Genomic DNA, 19,750 nt, shown 5'->3' with positions numbered 1-19,750 from the left:
AAAGATAATTAACATTTTATAATTAACTGTTACAACACCTATGTGAATGATGAAATATCATCCATCCATTAAAAGCTTTCTTTTTTAAAGAATATGTAACAAATGAAGTAATTGATCCAATAATGGAGATCTATTAGTGGTTTCTTGTAACTTCATGAACAAGCAATTTTTCTATTGTGATTATTCAAATTATAGCTCTTTAAAGATCAACAGTGGAAAAGAAAATATTGCACCTATCTTTTCTAACTCAATTAGGTAAAAAAAATTTTGAAGCACTTAAATATTCAATAAAATTAGACATTTGTATTAGACCTGGGCAGAGGTAAGCTGAAAACATTAATATAATGTAATATAATATAATATATAATACAATATAATATACGAGGTCTGACAATTAAGTTAATGAACTCATCCTAGAAAAAGTGCTACATACCTCATTGCTGAATATCACTATGGTCACCTTCAAAGTACTCCCCTTGGGAAGCTATGCACCAATGCCAGCTCCTAGTCCACCCTTCAAAGCAATTTTCGAACTTTTTCTGGAAGGGCCATGAGAGTCATCATCATATTACCCTTGATGTCCTGATACCATCAAAATGTCTTCCTTTCAGTATTTCCTTTATCTTCGGGTAAAGAAAGAAGTCACTGAGACCAGATCAGGTGAGTAGGAAGGGAGTTCCAATACAGTTATTTGTTTACTGGCTAAAAACTCCCTCACAGACAGTACCCTGTGAGCTGGTGCATTGTTGTGATGCAAGAGCCATGGATTGTTGGTGAAAAGTTCAGGTCATCTAACTTTCTCATGCAGCCTTTTCAGCACTTCCAAATAGTAAACTTCGTTAACTGTTTGTCCAGTTGGTACAAATTCATAATGAATAATCCCTCTGATATCAAAAAAGGTTAGCAACATCATTGCAACAATTTCGCAAACTTTATTGTCAGACCTCATATATTCAATTAATATCTGAATTCACTATATCAGAGAATGGAACAACATTTTCAAAGCAGTATAAGACAAGGGAAATCTGAAATTGTATCAGTGGAACAGAACTGAAAATCAAGACTTTTGTGGTAATCACTTGAGCCCCAATAAGAAGTATGTAAATATGTGGCAGAATTCACACTAAAGAAAAAATGCAGTGCTGTCCGAGTGGCTCAGTTGTTTAAGAGCTCACTCAAGAGTGCGAGCTCTGAGCAACAGCAGTTCGATTCCCAGCTCAAGCTGAGCTGCCAACAGGTGGCAAGATGGATCAGCAAAAAAAAAGCAAACTTAATATTTTTTTTTAAGATTTTTTTTATTGGGGAATTGGGGGGATGGGAACAGTGCTGGGGAATTGGGGGAAGGGGAGCAGACAAGTTGCTGTCGTTTTCTTCTTCAGTCTAGTTGTGGAGGACGTTGCTTTACTGGCCCAAGTTGGCACCATCATTGCGCTCTTCCTGTGTGAGGCACATCAGTCGCCGGCCTCTGGACGGCCGCTCACGCTGGCTGCTGGCTGCACACGGTAGCCCATGGCAACCCACTGCCACAGGGGCTGCAGCCTACGCCGTTGCTGGCGACTCACAGCAGCCCAGCTCCAAGTTGAGCTGTTGGTCAGCATCTTAGCTGTGGAGGGCAGTGTCACTGGCCCTCATATGTGGGATCCGAACCGGGGCCCTCTGGCATTCCAAGCCAGTTCTTAACCATCGCGCCACTCGGCCGGCCCGCAAACCTAATTTTTATGCACTGCAGAAGTCTTAAACACAAAAGACCCACCCAGGTGGAAGAACAATGGCATTATCAAAATGTTTATATTTCAGCTTAAGTTTAACTTCACTTATCTTATTTAATTTTCTTTATATATAATATGACACAGTTCAAGAACATTTAACTATAATTTGAAAGCAGAGTAATCACCACTGTGTCCCCAGAATCAAGAAGAGAATAAGAATTATTCTTTTGGAAGGGATATAATCAAGAGTGCTTAAATGTGCTGGAAAAAAGCAATACTGAGTGATAAAATATGAACCCTGTGAGGGAAAAATCTTTAAACCTAATGTGAAAACCATAATTACTAAAAAATGGAACAAAAGAACTCTAGCTAGCTGAACCTTAGCTGCTAGTGCAGTATTCTATAATGCTTTAATTAACATTGATGCCAAGCACAATGTCTGTTCCGTTTGAACACGTGGCTCAGAGCTGAGACCAGATTAAGGAGATGTGTAAGTGGTATTGGATCCAAATTCTTGATCAGTGAAGGAAATAAGTTATGTCTTTATCGACTACAGTGTTTCAACTGTGCAGCAGCCCAAATGAGTAAATATGCTGAGTACTCAGTCGCCCTTCTGCTGTCAAAAATTCAAATCACTTGGCATTGTTTGATAATCTCAGTGTGTAAATTTGGTCCAAATATATGCTCAACCACATTATTGCTTATAAGCCAGTCTGCAAGCTTTTCTGCAATGGACGTTTCTGTGTCTGTTACTATTGATGCATTATAGCTCACATCATTGAAGGTGTGAAGTTGATTCGTTGTCTGAGTTAGTCCAGCCAACCTCATAGTCAAAGTAAGTAATAGAAAGTACTTAAATGCAAGATCCAGGCTTTCTTTATCAAAGCACAATGTTGTATCCAATGGTTCTTTCACTGTGACCCTCATAAAATCAGCCATGTTGCAAGTCACCCTCTGTCTGAACTCCTGATCAGAGAGCGTGGATAAATACCTTATCACATAGGTCCTGAAAGGGATAATGTGCTGCATGACAGCAGGGGTGTGTAGCCATATTCTCATATTAGATACAACTGTAATAAATGCATGTGCTATAAGAAATGGCAGTTTCAGTAGTTCTATATTCAAAGCAATCCTTGAGAGAAAGGCCATTTTCCCCAGAAAAATAAATATACATAATGAAGCAAATGCAATGATACTTCTGCATTGTTCATATCACAGAATGCCCCTAATACGTTGCTTTCTTGGGTTGATATATTCTCTATAGAAGGATGAGTATTACGCTTATAAGCAGCATATGAGGGAAGTTGAATTTGAAAAAATTTTGCCGCACATAGTAAGAGTTTTTCTTTCTTATTTGTACTCCATAAACTAAAAGCATCAGAGCTCTGAAGATTACTGCTTAGTCAGATTACAAATCTTACAAAGTTTTTTTCCTATTGATTTTTGTCTTCCTATACGTCCCTCGTTAAGCACTCTTTCTGTGTTCGGTGGTTCTTCCACTTGATTAGTCTCATCTTGCCATGGGGAATCTATGTTAATAGTAGTACAATGTTTACAAAGCTGGTCCCAGAGCACTTGAACGTGGGCAGTCACCAAGTTAATAAACACACCCACTACTTGGTTAAAAAAGTCTCCAAATGTTTATATTCCTGGAAGCAGCACAGACATGGCTTTTGTGTCCAGGAAGTGATAGAAGCAAATATTTTGAGCGTATGTTCCTTTCTGAGCTACAATCCATCACCACCTTTTATATCTGATCCTGCATCTCTGTTTATTGCTACCTTCAATTCTGGAAGGCTCATCCTCCCTCAAGCAGTAAGACACCTTGATGTGACTAGAAATGGCATAATGAAGACTTGGATTTTTAAAAGTAAAAAGTGTTCTCTTGTTGTGGGGAAAATGTCGGATGAAAAGTAAATTGTCAAGTCTCTCCATCAATTTAGGTTGAATTCATGCTTTCCATAAAAATTTTGTGTTTAGGCTGCTGAAAGCCTTCACAAGACCATTGTTAAGCGGCGAATGTCTCACGTGAGTGGAGGAGGTTCCATCGATTTGTCTGACACGGACTCTCTACAAGAATGGATCAACATGACCGGCTTCCTCTGTGCTCTTGGGGGAGTGTGCCTGCAGCAAAGAAGCAGTTCTGGCCTTGCAACCTATAGCCCACCCATGGGCCCCGTCAGTGAACGCAAGGGTTCCATGATTTCAGTGATGTCCTCAGAGGGAAATGCAGATACGCCTGTCAGCAAATTCATGGACCGGCTGCTGTCCTTAATGGTGTGTAACCATGAGAAAGTGGGACTTCAGATACGGACCAACGTGAAGGATCTGTTGGGTCTAGAATTGAGTCCTGCTCTTTACCCAATGCTATTTAACAAATTGAAGAATACCATCAGCAAATTTTTTGACTCCCAAGGACAGGTAAAGTGTGCTCTGTTTTATTTTCCACACTTCCATATGAATAGTGTGACTTGCTTGAAATAATGAAGACTTTTTCTTTTTAAATTATTTAGATGTTGGCATAAACGTTCACTTACAATTAAAAAAAATAGGCGAAAAATTGCAGAAAGAGGAATCCTCTAATGTGGGATCAATGTACTTTTTAAGAATTCTGGTGTGTGGGTCTGCCTGGGGTTACAAGTGCCTTGGGTATGGGTTTGAGTGTCTGTATTTATGTGCCTGTTTGTATGTATGCCTGTAGGTGCGTTTCTGCATATGTAGGACATTTAGATCAGGCAACTTCATCTCTCTGTCTGCTGTGCATTGATTCTAGATATATTTTGTTCTTTGTGTAGGTTTTACTGACTGACACCAATACTCAATTTGTGGAGCAAACCATAGCTATAATGAAGAACTTACTAGATAATCATACTGAAGGCAGCTCCGAACACCTGGGGCAAGCTAGCATTGAAACAATGATGTTAAATTTGGTCAGGTAAGCATTCTACTGAAATGTAGCAGAAACACATTGGTGTTAGTAGCTGTTAATGAAGTAACTTGCCATCCTTTTCTTTATTGCACTCAAATTAGGGTGTGACAATAAAATAACCCAAGGTTATGCATGTTTTCGTATAAATAAAATAAAAGTCTTGCAATTTTTATAATCATTTAATTATTTTGCTCAGAGATTAAACAATTAGAAAATCTTCCCTTTTGTTTCTCTCTGATAATTTTTTGAATGTTTCTCTCTGTCTCAATAGATATGTTCGTGTGCTTGGGAATATGGTCCATGCAATTCAAATAAAAACGAAACTGTGTCAGTTAGTCGAGGTAATGATGGCAAGAAGAGATGACCTCTCATTTTGTCAAGAGATGAAATTTAGGTGAGTTCTCAAAAGAGCAAAGTAGAGTGTTCTAAATCTTATTATGTTAAATGAAGTACAGAAAAATAGGTACTTGGTTATCATGGGAAGCAGTTGGGGGTTGGGGTGGAAAAGGAGCTTTTTACATGTTTCTTTTTCTCTTCATGTCTTTTCAAATTTCCCAAAGGTTTGTGCTTATGACAGCACTCCCTTTTACTAAAATTATACGATACTTGAGTTAAGAATTTGATTCTGTTTCCAAACTGAAAACATAGCTCAGGGTTTATGTGGAAGATCAGTATCCAAGTTGCCTGTGTTTGTTCCCGTCTGTTAGATTTGTGATAGCAATATCTCTTTTATAAAATTGTCATGTTGCCTGAGTGATTTGGCACATTGTGTGCACTATTTAAAAAGGTGCATGTGTGACTTTAAAAAAAATTGTTATTTTCCTTTTCTCTGCCATTCTATAGGAATAAGATGGTGGAATACTTGACAGACTGGGTTATGGGCACATCAAACCAAGCTGCAGATGACGATGTAAAATGTCTAACAAGGTAAAAATGAGAATGACCCCTACATATTAGCAGGTTTACTCTAGGCATTACTATTACCTCATTATAGCTATTCTACATATATTTTATGTGTACTGAAATTGTTTTTCTGGATATCAAGCTTTCGCATTTGAATTCTATGATGATATTCCAGTCTTCACTATTTTTCTTTTTAACTAAAATACTTTCAGTAGAAACAAATGTGAGAGAGGGTTATGTTTGGAAAGTTAGTGTTGTCCCTTTAGGAAAGATAATGTATAGTTATTGGAAAATAAGATATAAAAAACCTTAGATTGTACTTATTTTGTGATTCGATAAATAAAAGTATTATTTGAGGAACTTACTTGTTTTGAGTCATTCTAAAAAGTAATTGCTTGATGTTCGCTCTAATGGCAAATACTTATTGCCAAATATCAGAAAATAATTGAACCCAATGAACTGCATAATAGCCATTCACATATATTTCTTTGGCCAGGCTTGATTTTATAGTGCATGCTTTTGATTTAAAGTAGCTATTGCCAAGATTACTTTGTAGCAAGTTATTATCACCCTCTCCTCAACTTGAAATGTTTTTGCATTCTGTGGTCTGCATATTAACTCAAATTATTTAGGCTGTCCTAATAATTTGTTTAATGAAATAGGTAGTTCCTAAAGTGTGTGTCTGTTAGAAAGCGTTTATTTGAGGGGATGGTGGGATAGAAGAACCTGAAAGACTTATGGTCTTTAAATATTTTTTCCTCAGAGATTTGGACCAGGCAAGCATGGAAGCAGTGGTTTCACTCCTGGCTGGTCTTCCACTACAGCCTGAGGAAGGAGATGGTGTGGAATTAATGGAAGCCAAATCACAGTTATTTCTTAAGTAAATTTCAGTCACCAAAAACACAAAGCAAAATTCAAAGTCCCACACACAACAAAACAAAGAAAGTGTAATCCAAGTGATAAATGATTATATTTAGAAAATGGACACCATTGCTTTGGTAATATCGCCATCAGCGGTTGTCTCATAAAATATAACACATGCATGAAGCAGTATTCCCTATGACAGGAGTGAGTTTAGGAAAACAACTGATTCTTAAAGAAAATAATCTGATCAGTGAATTTTTATTGGCAATATAACCCAGATCACCTATTTGGACCACTAATTTTATATGCTAAATATTAACAGTGTTGCGTTTACCAGGAAACAGTGCATCTATGTGGTGTTTGTGTTATGAAATATGTACTGGGCTTTGTCAGGATAAAATCATATTCACAGCACGCTTCATAATGGGCCACGCTGGCTGATTACCCCGAGACTGGGGAGAAGCAGATACCAGGACCACTCATGTGATGCACGTGTGATGATTTCAGAGTGTCTGATTAGCTTTCTGGTTGGTATGGTCTTCACTGTGTAAAGGTCAGTCTTTTCATTTCTCAGGTATTTCACATTGTTTATGAACCTTTTGAATGACTGTAGTGAAGTTGAAGATGAAAATGCACAAACAGGTGGCAGAAAACGTGGCATGTCTCGGAGGCTGGCATCGTTGAGGCATTGTACAGTCCTTGCAATGTCAAACTTACTCAATGCTAACGTGGACAGTGGCCTCATGCACTCTATAGGTGAGATACAGTGAGAGCTTCATATAGAAACTTAAAACGTAGAGAATTGGCATGTAAAATGACTGGTAAAATGACTTCAACAAGGCCATGTTAGTAAATTCGCATCTATCTGTCCATATCAGGTTTAGGTTATCACAAAGATCTCCAGACAAGAGCTACATTTATGGAAGTTCTGACAAAAATCCTCCAACAAGGCACAGAATTTGACACCCTTGCAGAAACGGTGCTGGCAGATCGGTTTGAGAGACTGGTGGAGCTGGTCACGATGATGGGCGATCAGGGAGAGCTCCCTATAGCCATGGCTCTGGCTAACGTGGTCCCGTGTTCTCAGTGGGTAAGTTCATTGAGTAAGTGGGAAGGAAGAGTGCCTGGCACATAGCAGATGGTTCAAAAATCATTCGTTCAATGAGTGCTTATTGAATGAATTGCTAAAACTTTAGAGCTGGAAGAAACTTCAGATATTATTTGAGTGGTTTTCAGCTGTGGGGAAGCGGTTGTAGCTTCTAGTCCTCAGTAGTGTTATTACTTTAAGTATGAGGATCTTATTCCTCATTCTTAAAGTAAAACTCAAACTCTTTACATGTCCCACTGAAAATTCCACTTGAACACTGAGCAAAAGAAAATTAAAACCACTGATCTGCTGCCTTCATATATTAAATGAGATAATTAGAGTTAAATCTCATATTTACTTGTTAGTAATGCTAGAACTAGAATTCCAGGCTTGTGCCTATTTACTATCTCCAATTCATAACTCTTTTTTTCTGTAATGTGTTTCACAGGTTTTTTTTTTTAACTTAAGCACTCTATTTGCATTTGAAATTGTGGTGTTGCTTGTTTTAAATACTGAAGACATAATATGGCTATTTGACCTCTTAATATAATTTTTTCTAAAACCATACCATTCTTAATAATATATGATAAAAATTTGGGAAAGGTTGTCCCTTTCCATGTTAAAAAGCTATTTAGTTTAGATTGTACCCCAAATTATTTCAGTTCAGTAAATTATAACTAATAAGGTCATCTGTTGTTGCCTGTAGATTTCTTTCTGTTTAAAAACTATAGGTTCTTGTTCCTCATACTTAAAGTAGAACTCAAACTCTGGCCTATAAGGCTCTACCCAGTCTGGGCCCTGCCTCATTTCTGACATCATCTTATGCTATTTTCCTTCTTGTTCACCAGACTTAAACCACACTGACCACCAGACATGGTAGGGTTATTTCCACCCTCGAGCACGCTTACACTGCTGCGGCCACTTCTGCCACCTGGAATGCTTCTGCCCTCATCTCCTAAATGGCCAACTTCTTGTCATTCAAGTTTCAGTTCAGATGTCACTTTCTTATTTTTTTTTTCTGGCCATCCAATCAAAACCACAGCCACATTCATTCTTTCCCATTACCTTGTTGTATTTTCTTGGCGACATTTATTCACAATGTGAAACTACTGTGTTGATTTGATTATTTCGTCTCCTTCCACCAGAATGTGAGCCCCACAAGAGCAGAGACCTTGTCCCCCTTTCTCTCTAAATCTCTGCCCAGAATGTGTGGTGCAACAGTGATGTACTGTTGCATCGTTTTTCTTAAGTACAGTAAAACCTTGGATTGCGAGTGACTTGGTTTGCGAGTGTTCCGCAAGACGAGCCAACATTTCTAATATATTTTAACTTGGTAAACGAGCGATGTCTTGCAATATGAGTAGTTTGTTTCGGAATGAATTATGCTCGCAAACCAAGGTATTATTACTGTATTCCAAAAAATATTTCACTATGGGAAATCATGAAGGTTATCGTTCAGGAGCTAGATGGGATTAGCTTCCCACCCTGCTTTGTACAAGAATCTTGCTAATCTCTTGGTTTGGAATGCACAGCCCAGGTCTTTTTCCTGATTTCCTACCAGTCTTGTAGTCTTTCCACTTTTGTTGTTTCTCTGCCTAGTCTGTGTTCAGTGTTCCCTGAGTTTTCCTGACCATGTGAGACAAGATGAGAGCTCTTGCGGTTCCCAAAGTCTTAACTCTTGCTTACTGATTTTCTGAGAAAATGATCTGTGCATATCCAGCTGAACTCTTTGCCATCATCTTCAGCTTCTACTCTCTTTCAGTTTTGCCATTCGATTTAAGCTGAATCTGGAGTTTTTTCTATCTCCTGGTAAACCTTAGGCCTCTCTTACCTTTCATCAGTCAATCCTTAGAATTAACAGCTACTGTTGGTATATAGGAATAGTCATCTATTAATAGACATATGTACATGGATAAATCCCAGGGGAAAAATTAATGTCACCATTTACCTCCATTTAGCATGTGATTGTCATTTATTGGATTTGTCTTTAAGTTTCCTGCTTGAGAAGAAATGAGATTGTTCACACTAACACAAATTGTTATGTTCTCAGGATGAACTAGCTCGAGTTCTAGTGACTCTGTTTGATTCGCGGCATTTACTCTACCAACTGCTCTGGAACATGTTTTCTAAGGAAGTAGAATTGGCAGACTCCATGCAGACTCTTTTCCGAGGCAACAGCTTAGCTAGTAAAATAATGACCTTCTGTTTCAAGGTTTGTATCCATTCATCTATTTTTGTGTGGAGGTGTGTCCAACAATGATTATGTGCAGAACAGAATGTCTTCTTTAATGCAGCATAATAAATTCCCATTTACATATTCTTTAGGTATATGGTGCTACTTACCTACAAAAACTCCTGGATCCTTTACTGCGAATTGTGATCACGTCCTCTGATTGGCAACATGTTAGCTTTGAAGTGGATCCTACCAGGTTTGTCTTCCTCACATCTATACCCGCTCTCCCATTTTGTCAGGTACCACTACAGTGGTAGGGCCTTGCCCTCACAATTCCCCCCTTGATTCTTAAAATTAGTCTTTAATTAGGAAAGATACACACAAATACATTTTTCTAAAAAAAATTACCAACATCATTAAAGGTGTCTTTGAATACCACCTCTAGAGATATAATACTGTTACTAGTTTGGTCTGTTCTGTTCTTTCTATACATTTGCATATATATTTAGTTGTAGAAACTGTGTGTTATAATTTGAGTGCTTAATATAAATGGTAACATATTGTCTACATGGTTTTGCAGCTTAATCTTTTTAATTTTTTTTTTAAAAGATTTTTATTGAGAGATTGGGGGATGGGAACAGCTCTGGGGAATTGGGGGAAGGGGAACAGACAAGTTGCTGTCCTTTTTGTTCTTCAGTCTAGTTGTGGAGGACGTCGCTTCACTGGCCCAAGTTGGCACCATCATTGCGCTCTTCCCGGGCGAGGCAGATCCTTCGCCAGCTCTGGACGGCCGCTCACGCTGGCTGCTGGCTACACATGGTAGCCCATGGCAACCCACTGCAGCAGGGACTGCAGCCTACTCCGGCGGCGACTCATGGGCAGCCCAGCTCCAGGTTGAGCTGTTGTTCAGCATCTTAGCTGTAGAGGGCATTGTCACTGGCCCTCATATGTGGGATCCGAACCGGGGCCCTCTGGCATCCCAAGCCAGCTCTTAACCAACATGCCACTCGGCCGGCCCCTAATTTTTTTTTTTTTTATTAGGGAATTGGGGGAGGGGAACAGTGTCGGGGAATTGGGGAGAAGGACCAGCCAAGTTGTTGTTCTTCAGTCTTCATTGTGGAGGGTCCCAGTCACCATCTGGCTTCCCGTCAGCAGCTCGTGGCCTCTAAGCTCAAGGTTCTGTGTTACAATCTTAGTTGCAGGTGGGCATAGGCACCATCCCATACGGGAGTCGAACCAGCAGCCTTGTTTTAAGAGCACATGCTCTATCCACTGAACCATCCACGGCAGCTCAGCTCAAGGTGCCAAGTTCAGTCTTAGTTGCGGGTGGGCGTAGCCCACCATCGAACAGGCAGTCTTGTTAGGAGCACGTGCTCTCACCAGCTGAGCCATCCTGCCACCTGTTGGCAGCTCAACTTGGGCGCAGCATCACTGGCCCATGTGGAAATTGAACTGGTGGCCCTGTTGCTCAGAGCTCGCACTCTTAAGGTAACTCTTAACCAACTGAGCCACTCAGCCAGCCCAATCTTTTTAATTTAACCCTGTGTCTTAGATCTTCATGTGTATGTATATGTATATCAATATATATGATATATTGGGTTGTTGGAAAAGTCATGATGCATTTTTCCAATGAAAAACATAGAAAAAATACATCATGACTTTTCCACCAACCCAATATATTAATCTCATGCTTTTTAACTGCTGCGTAATACTTCATAGTTGACCCCATTGACTTTTGCAGTAACCCCCTAATTATTGCCCCAGCATTTTTTTTTCTTCATTTCAGGTTATTTCTTGTAGGAATTGTTCTGAAACCTAAATTTTTTTGTTACTTTACTTCTTAGAAACCATCAGTTGTTCCCCATTGACTATAAGATAGAGTTGTCTGACTATAATTCACTATCACCTCTTGTCATTTTCTCATGTATTCTCTGTACATTAGCTCCAATGAAATATACACAAGATATATATACATATATATATATATATACATATATATATTATATTATATTTTAAGTGGCTTGACAAATGGGGTTCTTTGGGTTGGAGATGCCTAATAAATAATTTTCCTCTCCCTTGACCAAGTTCAAAACCAAAGGGTAGAGGGAGGAGGGATTGGGAATGGTGGGGTGAGGGGAAGCACTCAGGAATCAGGTGTCACCTTTATATTATGATATAAATGATTAGAGAATCCAGCTTTAGATCCTTTCGGCAAATAGGCTTCCTAACACTTCACCTTGAATTACCCTTGCACAACTGGATGACTAAAAACTTACCTCAAAGGGGCTGGCTTCTTTGTACCACACAAGTGGAGAGCAGACCAGAATACATCTTCTCTGCTGACAAATATATATAGAACGGAGAGGGTGCACTCTTTTTTTTCTAACTCCCCCCTCTTCCTATAATGAGGAGTGACTTAGGAGAAGGGAAAGAGGCCAAAGGGTAATGCAAGGTACAGTTTAGAAACCACCATCCCTATGAAGCTTTCTACTTGTCACCAGGTGCTGCCCATGTACACACACTACACATGAACAAAGAAATAATTTTTATTCTGTGTTCTACACCATCATTGTAACACTTAATTGTGATGATGCAGTTTATGAATTTATTTCCCCTCTAGACTTGGCTCTTTTACATTTTGTACATCTTCATATCCTTCTATGAGTATGTAGCATAGTATCTTGCTTATAGTTGACATTTCATAAATATTTGTTGAATGAGTGAATTTTAAATAATTAATGTTATGCTTGCTTTTTCTAAGCTACGTCTCTTGTCTGTTTTTCAGTTAGGACCTTAACGTTGTTTTATTTTTTTATTTTAAAGCCCAGAGCTTCTTGATGGTTGCTCTTCCTAAATAATTTTTATCCAGCAACTTTGTATGAGTTGATATTTTTGGCTGTACCTTTCCTGAAGTACCAACTGTAAAATCTAATCAGAAGTGTGGTGCTAATTAGCCAATTGTTGTTAAAATAGCAAAATAGTTACATTTTAAAATTTAAAAGCAACATTGTTTTAATACCATCTTGTATTTTGTTACCATTAAGCAATTTCGCTTTTAAAGGTTAAAGAATTACTTAGAGAACAAACTAACCTGCCTAAAAGAAATCCACTGCACTAAGTACTGCGGTGCAGATAAGAGAACTAGATGAAAGATTTACTATAGTCAGGTTATTTAAAATCAAACTGAGGTCCACTCTGACATGTAAAGAGCTTGGAAGTTGACACTCCCGTGTTCACAAGAAAAAGCTGGAAACAAAATCACCAGCTCTTCTTAGATCTATCAGAGAATTGAAGTCACAGGGCAGACCACCATTCAAAAATGGGAGAGACAGGCAAATACAAGGAATCCCAGCTTACCAGAACACACTGCTGATGGAGCCAATAACTGGTAGGACATGTAGAACATAAATGATGAATTGTTGGAAGTTGAGTGTGGATTAGCTTCAGAGTTAAAACCTTTGGAAGCCCAATCTTAGGGAGATTCCCCACATTTCTGTGAGCCTTATCTGTAGAAGCCCTACCAGGTTCTCATGGTGAAGAGGCGAGAAAAATCCCCTTGTACTCTGGGCAAGGGAAGAGGAAAGTTAACCATTTTGAAATATATCATGGTGTTCTGTTTTCCCTTACAAAGTCCTTTCTTCAAGGGAAACTACTTTACCAGAGCCTTATCGGACCTGGAGGATGGACATTTAGCCAACTTCAGCCCCCTCTAGTCTTCTTGTCTCACATAAGAGAAGAAAAAAATGGCTAGGAAACTCTTCTGAAGGTCACAGCCCACACCCCAATAAAAGAATATCTCACTACCATACCACATCAACAGGACTCCACTGTATTAACAGCGGATTACAACCAAAGGAGCTGTAACCTAAAGAAAAAATTTCTGTGGAAACCCAAGGATATGGAGACCAAAAAAAAGGACACACTGGAGGAAATTGACACAGCTGCAGCAAACATTGAACACAACCTAAGTCCTGGCCAGATTAATGTAAACCTTACACTGAGACCTTACACTGAAGACCTGTTTATCTCAGTTCCTGTTATCCAGTGCATCTTGCATCTGACTTTCAACAAAAAAATTACAAAGCATGATAAAAGGAAAAAAAGAAATATCACAGTATGAAAGACAAAGCAAGTGTCAGAACCAGACTCAGATATGGCAGAGATTTGGGGATTATGAGAATAGGAATTTAAAATAACTATGGTTAATTTGTTAATAGCTCTAATGTGGAAAAAGTGGACAACATACAAGAATAGGTGGGTATTGTAAAAGAAAGATGGAAACACTAAGAAAGAATCAAAAGGAAATGCTAGAAATCAAAAACATTGTAACAGAAAGAAAGAATGCCTTTGGATGGGCTTATCAGTAAACTGGACACAACTGAGGAAAGAATCAGTGAACTTCAAGATATGTCGATAGAAATTTCTCAGACTGTAATGCACAGAAAAAAAAGAATAAGTGAAAATGAAAGAACATCTTATCAAAATTTGTGAAAGGTGATGAAAGCAGTGCTTAGAGGGAAATTTATAGCATTAAATGCATATGTGCGAAAAGAAAGATCTAAAAATCAATAATCTAAGCTTTCACCTTAGAATACTAGAGAAGAGCAATGTTAACCTAAAGCAAGCAGAAGCAAAGAAATAAAAATGAGATTAGAAATCAATGAAATTAAAAATAGGATTAAAAATGCCAAAAACTGTTTCTTTGAAAATTTAACAAAGGGAAACGTTTTATACACACAAGCAGTTAAATAATTATATACAAAGCTTCTTTATAGATCAGAATTAATGGAAAAGCCAACAAGTCATCACTGGCATGTGAGAGATGAGAGTACAGTGGCTGGAAAGTATTGTTTTAGAGGGACCCTGAATCAGACTGCAGCATACCTGCTGCTATGTTGACTCATAAAGAAAAAGTTCCCACTAAGTAGGCAAGAACTGTCAAGGTTTCTAGGAATTTCTGCTTGCCTTGTTAAATAAATTGTTCATCTTTCATACCACAAATATGCTATGCCCTCCATATCTCAGAATTAAATGACTATGGTAGCTTATTAACTGATCTCCCTGCATATAGTCTCTATATGTAGACCAGTATCTTTTCAGTTCCCCGCATATTGCAAGTTCATTTTCTGCCTCTGGCTCCCCAGCAACCACCAGCCCTGTGAATGAATCATGTCTAGCTTGGGTTTGCTATTGTGCCTTTATCCTTGAATTATTGGACTCATTATCTAGTATGTGCATGTCTTTCCCGTCTTCGAAAAGTCACAGGCCAATTTTGAATCCTCTGCTCCTGGCACTAAGAATGTCACATGGACTAAACTGAGCACCTGCCCTGCGTACCTGCCCTGCGTATCTCCTCTTTCTGAAATAACCTTACTTCTCTTTGCCTATCCAAATTCTATCCCGCCTTTGGAACTCACTTGTCCCATGGAATCTTTCCTGCCTTGTATCTACAGTAATTTCTGAACTCTTACTGCATCCATATGCTACACTACACATTCCTTGAGCTGCAAGGAATCCAGAATGATGACTTAAATGTCCATGCATTTATGTAACATGTAAATTAGTATAGGAATCAATATTACTAGTTAAGACATTGAAAACAAGTATTTACTCAGTATTTGCTTGGTAAGGTACTGTGCTAGTTTTAAGTGGACAAAGATGAGAACTTTCTTCCCTCAGGGAGTTTACAGTTTAGTAGGGGAGATAAGACACATAATAAGTAGTTACGTAGTGAGTTTCTTAGGGGATGTGTTTGGAGAATTCAGATTATGCTAATTGGGGAGCTTGAGTAAAACTTTGTGGATTTGGTACCCATTGGGTGAAATTTATACCCCACAAAGGAGGCAGGATTATTATTCTTGTCTTATTGATGAAAACCATTGAGGCCCAGAGAAGTGAAGTGTCTTGACCAAGGCCGTAATGATCAGTAATAATAGAGCTGACATTTAAACCTAGTAAGTCTGCCTCCGTATTTCTGCCTTTAATCACAACACCAAGATTTTAGAGATTAAACTGAAGAATTAGCAACCTGATTGGATGTGGCAAGTAATGGAGTGCAGCAGGCAATGGTGACATCAGAGGTTGCCAGAATGAGGTGACTGAGACAGTGATGGTACTATTGGCAACATGGGGAGCACAGAATAAGACCTTAGCATAGGAGGAAAAATCAGTTAATTTTGGGCAAACTAAGTTTTAGGTACTGGTGGGAGAGACACGTAGCAGCTAGAAATAGACTGGACATGAAAGGCAGTTAAAAATAAGAGGAAGCATGAATAGCTACAAAATACATGAAAGTATGTCTGACTTTACCAGAAGTCATGGAGCTAAAAGTTAAACACATGAGATGCCCTCTCTTACCTATTAGATTGGCAAAAAAAAAAAAAAAATTAAAAATCTTATACTAAATTTATGACACTATAAGTTTTTATACACAGTTTTCAAAATTGCCTTTTTTATAGTTGGTTTGTTCAAATCAGAATGATGCAAAGCCCAAACATTGTATTTGGCTGAATGTCTCTTGAGTATGTTAGTTTGTTTTTCATTGATTTTTACCTTTTTCTTTTTTGTAGGTTAGAACAGTCAGAGAGCCTTGAGGAAAACCAGCGGAACCTTCTTCAGATGACTGAAAAGTTCTTCCATGCTATCATCAGTTCCTCCTCAGAATTCCCCCCTCAGCTTCGAAGTGTGTGCCACTGTTTATACCAGGTATGCTTAAGGTTGGAGATCACCATTCTTAATCCAAAGCTAAAGAATGTTTTACCAAAGAGGAATTTCACTGCTGCTAGTGGATAGTCGATAATACTGAATCAATTTGGATGAGTAATACATTAAGAATTGTTGTTGGAATTGGTTTTGCAAAAACTTCAATATTGCTTAGGAAACAGTTGGAAGTGTTTTAAGGAGGTACTTTAAAGATAATACATTTTTTTTGCATTGAGAGCTAGTTTAAAATACACCAAATCTATTGGGTGTAATGAATGTGGTTGAAATGAGATATACTATGGAATTTTGGGGGGTTATCTTTTGCCTAAATTACTTATAGGGTATTTAACATATGAGGCAGGTCTACTCCTTGCTTTGTGCGTTGTGAAGTGATTGATCTATAATTTTGATTTCTTCATTAAGATATAATGCGTTTATGTCAGATTTTTCCAAGACAGACTGTTTATTTTATGTAGAATGCTACTTATAAAATATATTGCACCATCATTCAGATCAAATTATTAGACTTGCTAACACTAGCACTGCAAATATGTCCACAGTCATCTCCTACATGCTGAGGAAATTAGGTCTTTGCTCTTTTATGGCTTCCACTGTGTTTTTGAATTGCATATGGAGTTTCATGAATGATTTATTCATTCCAAGGGAGATTAATGCAAATTCACTTAGCCTATTTAAACTGATGCTGGATGAAACATTAGTGGATCTGGAGTCTGGCACTCCAAGAGAAATAATTTATGCATTTATAAAAATCCATGCCTTTGTGTCTGTTTCTTTGCAGAATCATCCCCAGCCATTTGTTTTTTAGCACAGGGCTTCAGTTGCTTAGAGACATTAGCAAGATCAGTGAAATTACCATTTTAACAGCTTTTTTTTTATATCACACAAAATAAAGTTTATAATAAAGCTTTATTTATATCACACAAAATAAAGTTTAAGCTAAACATAGTAAAAGGGAGACAAAGAAGATCATTATATAATGATAAAGAAGTCAGTACATCAAGATGATATAGTAAGTGTAAATAACGAGGGTGCTAGAAAAATGTATACAAGTGGACGCTTAGGTCTTTGTTGCTCAAGCAGTAGTTCGCCGTATCAGAAGTGTCTGAATGCTGATGGTGGCCACATTGAGCACCTCTTGTAATTGAAGAAGTTAAACGTGACTTGTATTCATCTTTTGTTATTGGTATATATTGAGTATTACAATTTTTATAGTTTTCCTTTCTTAAAATGTGTATACATTTTTTTTTGGCACCCTCTGTATTTATATATGCAACATTGGAGCACTTAAATATATAAAGCAGAAACTAACAGAGCTAAAAGGAAAAATAAACAGTAGTACAATAATAGTTGGGTACTTTAATACCCCACTCTCAACAATGAAAGAATCATCCAGAGAATCAATGAGCAAACAGCAAACTTGAACAGTACCATAGACCTAACAGACATATACAGAACATTCTATCCAACAACAGCACAATACATACTCTAACATATGTAGAATATTTTCTAGAGTAGACCATGTATTAGGCCACTAAACAAATCTCAGCAAATTCAAGAAGATTGAAACCATACCAAGTGTCTCCTCTGACCACAGTAGCATGAAACTAGAAATCAGTAAGAAGAGGAAACCTGGAAAATTCACAAACACATGGAAATTAAACAACACTCTCCTGAACAACAAATGGATCAAAGAAGAAATTAAAGGGGAAGTAAAAGAGTTTCTTGAGATAAACGAAAACGGAAACACAACATACCAGAACTTGTGGGATACAGCAAAAGCAGTTCTAAGAGGGAAATGTATAGCAATAAACACCTCCATTATAAAACAAAAAAATATCCCAGATGAACAACTTAACTCTATACCTTAAGGAACTAGAAAAAGAAGAACAAATTAAGCCCAAAGTTAGCAGAAGAAAGGAAATAATAAAGATTAGAGCAGAAATAAATGAAATAAATTCAAAACAACAGAAAAGATTAACCAAACTAATAGTTGGTTCTTTGTTAAAGATAAATAAAATTGACGAACCCTTAGCTAGACTAACCAAGAAAAAAAGAGAAAGGACCCAAATCAACAAAATTATAAATGAAAAAGGAGACATTATAACTGATACCATGGAAACGCAAAGGATCATAAGTGGCTGCCATGAACAACTATATGCCAACAAACTGGACAACCTAGAAGAAGTACAAAAATCCTTAGAAACGTACAACTTAACTTACTAAGATTGAACCAGGAAGGAATAGAAATTCTGAATAGATCAGTTACTAATGAGGAGATTGAATCAGTAATCAAAAGTTTCCCAAAGAAGAAATGCCCAGGATGAGATGGCTTCATTGGTGATTTTACCAAACATTTAAAGAAGAATTAAAACCAACCCATCTCAGACTCTTTCAAAACATTGAAGAGGAGGGAATACTCCCAAACTCATTTTATGTGGCCAGCATTTTACTGACAGGCAAAACCAGAAAAAGACACTAATAGAAAACTAGAGGCCAATATCCCAGATAAATAGATGCACACATTTTCAATAAAATGCTAGCAAACAAAATTCGGCAGCACATTAAAAGGATCATTCACCATGCTCAAGTAGGACTCTTTCTCCTGGGATGCAAGGATGGTTCAACACAGTGCAAATCAATGTGATACATCACATTCATAGAATGAAAGAAAACAATCATATAATTATCTCAATAGCCACAGAAAAGGCATTTGACAAAATTCAACATTCATTCATAATAAGAGAACACTTAGCAAATTTGGCATAGAAAGCACATATCTCAACATAAAGATTATAAGGACAAGCCCCCAGCTAACTCAGTGGTGAAAGGTTGAAAGCTTTTTCTCTAAGATCAGGAATAAAGGTTGAAAGCTTTCTCTAAGATCAGGGACAAGTGTGCCCACTCTCATCATTCCTGTTCGGCATAGTACTAGAAGTTCTAGCTGGAGCAATTAGGCAAGATAAAGAAATAAGCGATATCAGAATTGGAAAGGAAGGAGTAAAATTGTCTCTGTTTTCAAATGATATGATTTTATATATAGTAAACAACAAGAACAAAAAAACTGTTAGATCTAATCAATGAATTCAGTAAAGTTGCAGGATACAAAATTAATATACAAAAATCAGTAGTGTTTCTATACGTTAACAGAATTTTCTGAAAAAGCAAGAAATCTATCCCATATATAATAATCAAAAGCAGTAAAGTAGAAATAAATTTGGGCCGGCCGAGTGGCTCGTTGGTTAAGAGCTGACTTGGGACGCCAGAGGGCCCCTGTTCAGATCCCACATATGAGGGCCAGTGACACTGCCCTCCACAGCTAAGATGCTGAACAACAGCTCAACCTGGAGCTGGGCTGCCGTGAG

General features: G+C 37.8%; 1 protein-coding gene across 1 annotated transcript in view; it reads left to right on the top strand.

Annotated features, from left to right (window-relative positions):
* The window catches only part of NF1 (neurofibromin 1), a 246,631-nt gene that overhangs the window by 87,229 nt on the left and 139,652 nt on the right, over window positions 1-19,750 (top strand). The window contains exons 19-28 of the mRNA XM_019646973.1: window positions 3,690-4,130; window positions 4,505-4,644; window positions 4,910-5,032; window positions 5,482-5,565; window positions 6,305-6,421; window positions 6,980-7,161; window positions 7,284-7,495; window positions 9,543-9,704; window positions 9,818-9,921; window positions 16,235-16,370. Of these exons, the coding sequence (XP_019502518.1) occupies window positions 3,690-4,130; window positions 4,505-4,644; window positions 4,910-5,032; window positions 5,482-5,565; window positions 6,305-6,421; window positions 6,980-7,161; window positions 7,284-7,495; window positions 9,543-9,704; window positions 9,818-9,921; window positions 16,235-16,370 (1,701 nt within the window). The remainder of the gene's footprint in view (window positions 1-3,689; window positions 4,131-4,504; window positions 4,645-4,909; window positions 5,033-5,481; window positions 5,566-6,304; window positions 6,422-6,979; window positions 7,162-7,283; window positions 7,496-9,542; window positions 9,705-9,817; window positions 9,922-16,234; window positions 16,371-19,750) is intronic.

Source organism: Hipposideros armiger, unplaced genomic scaffold (genome assembly GCF_001890085.2).
Source record: "Hipposideros armiger isolate ML-2016 unplaced genomic scaffold, ASM189008v1 scaffold_108, whole genome shotgun sequence".
Classification (NCBI taxonomy): Eukaryota; Metazoa; Chordata; class Mammalia; order Chiroptera; family Hipposideridae; genus Hipposideros; species Hipposideros armiger.
The sequence above is the reverse complement of the archived record's forward strand: the minus strand, read 5'-3'. Positions and strand labels throughout refer to the sequence as shown.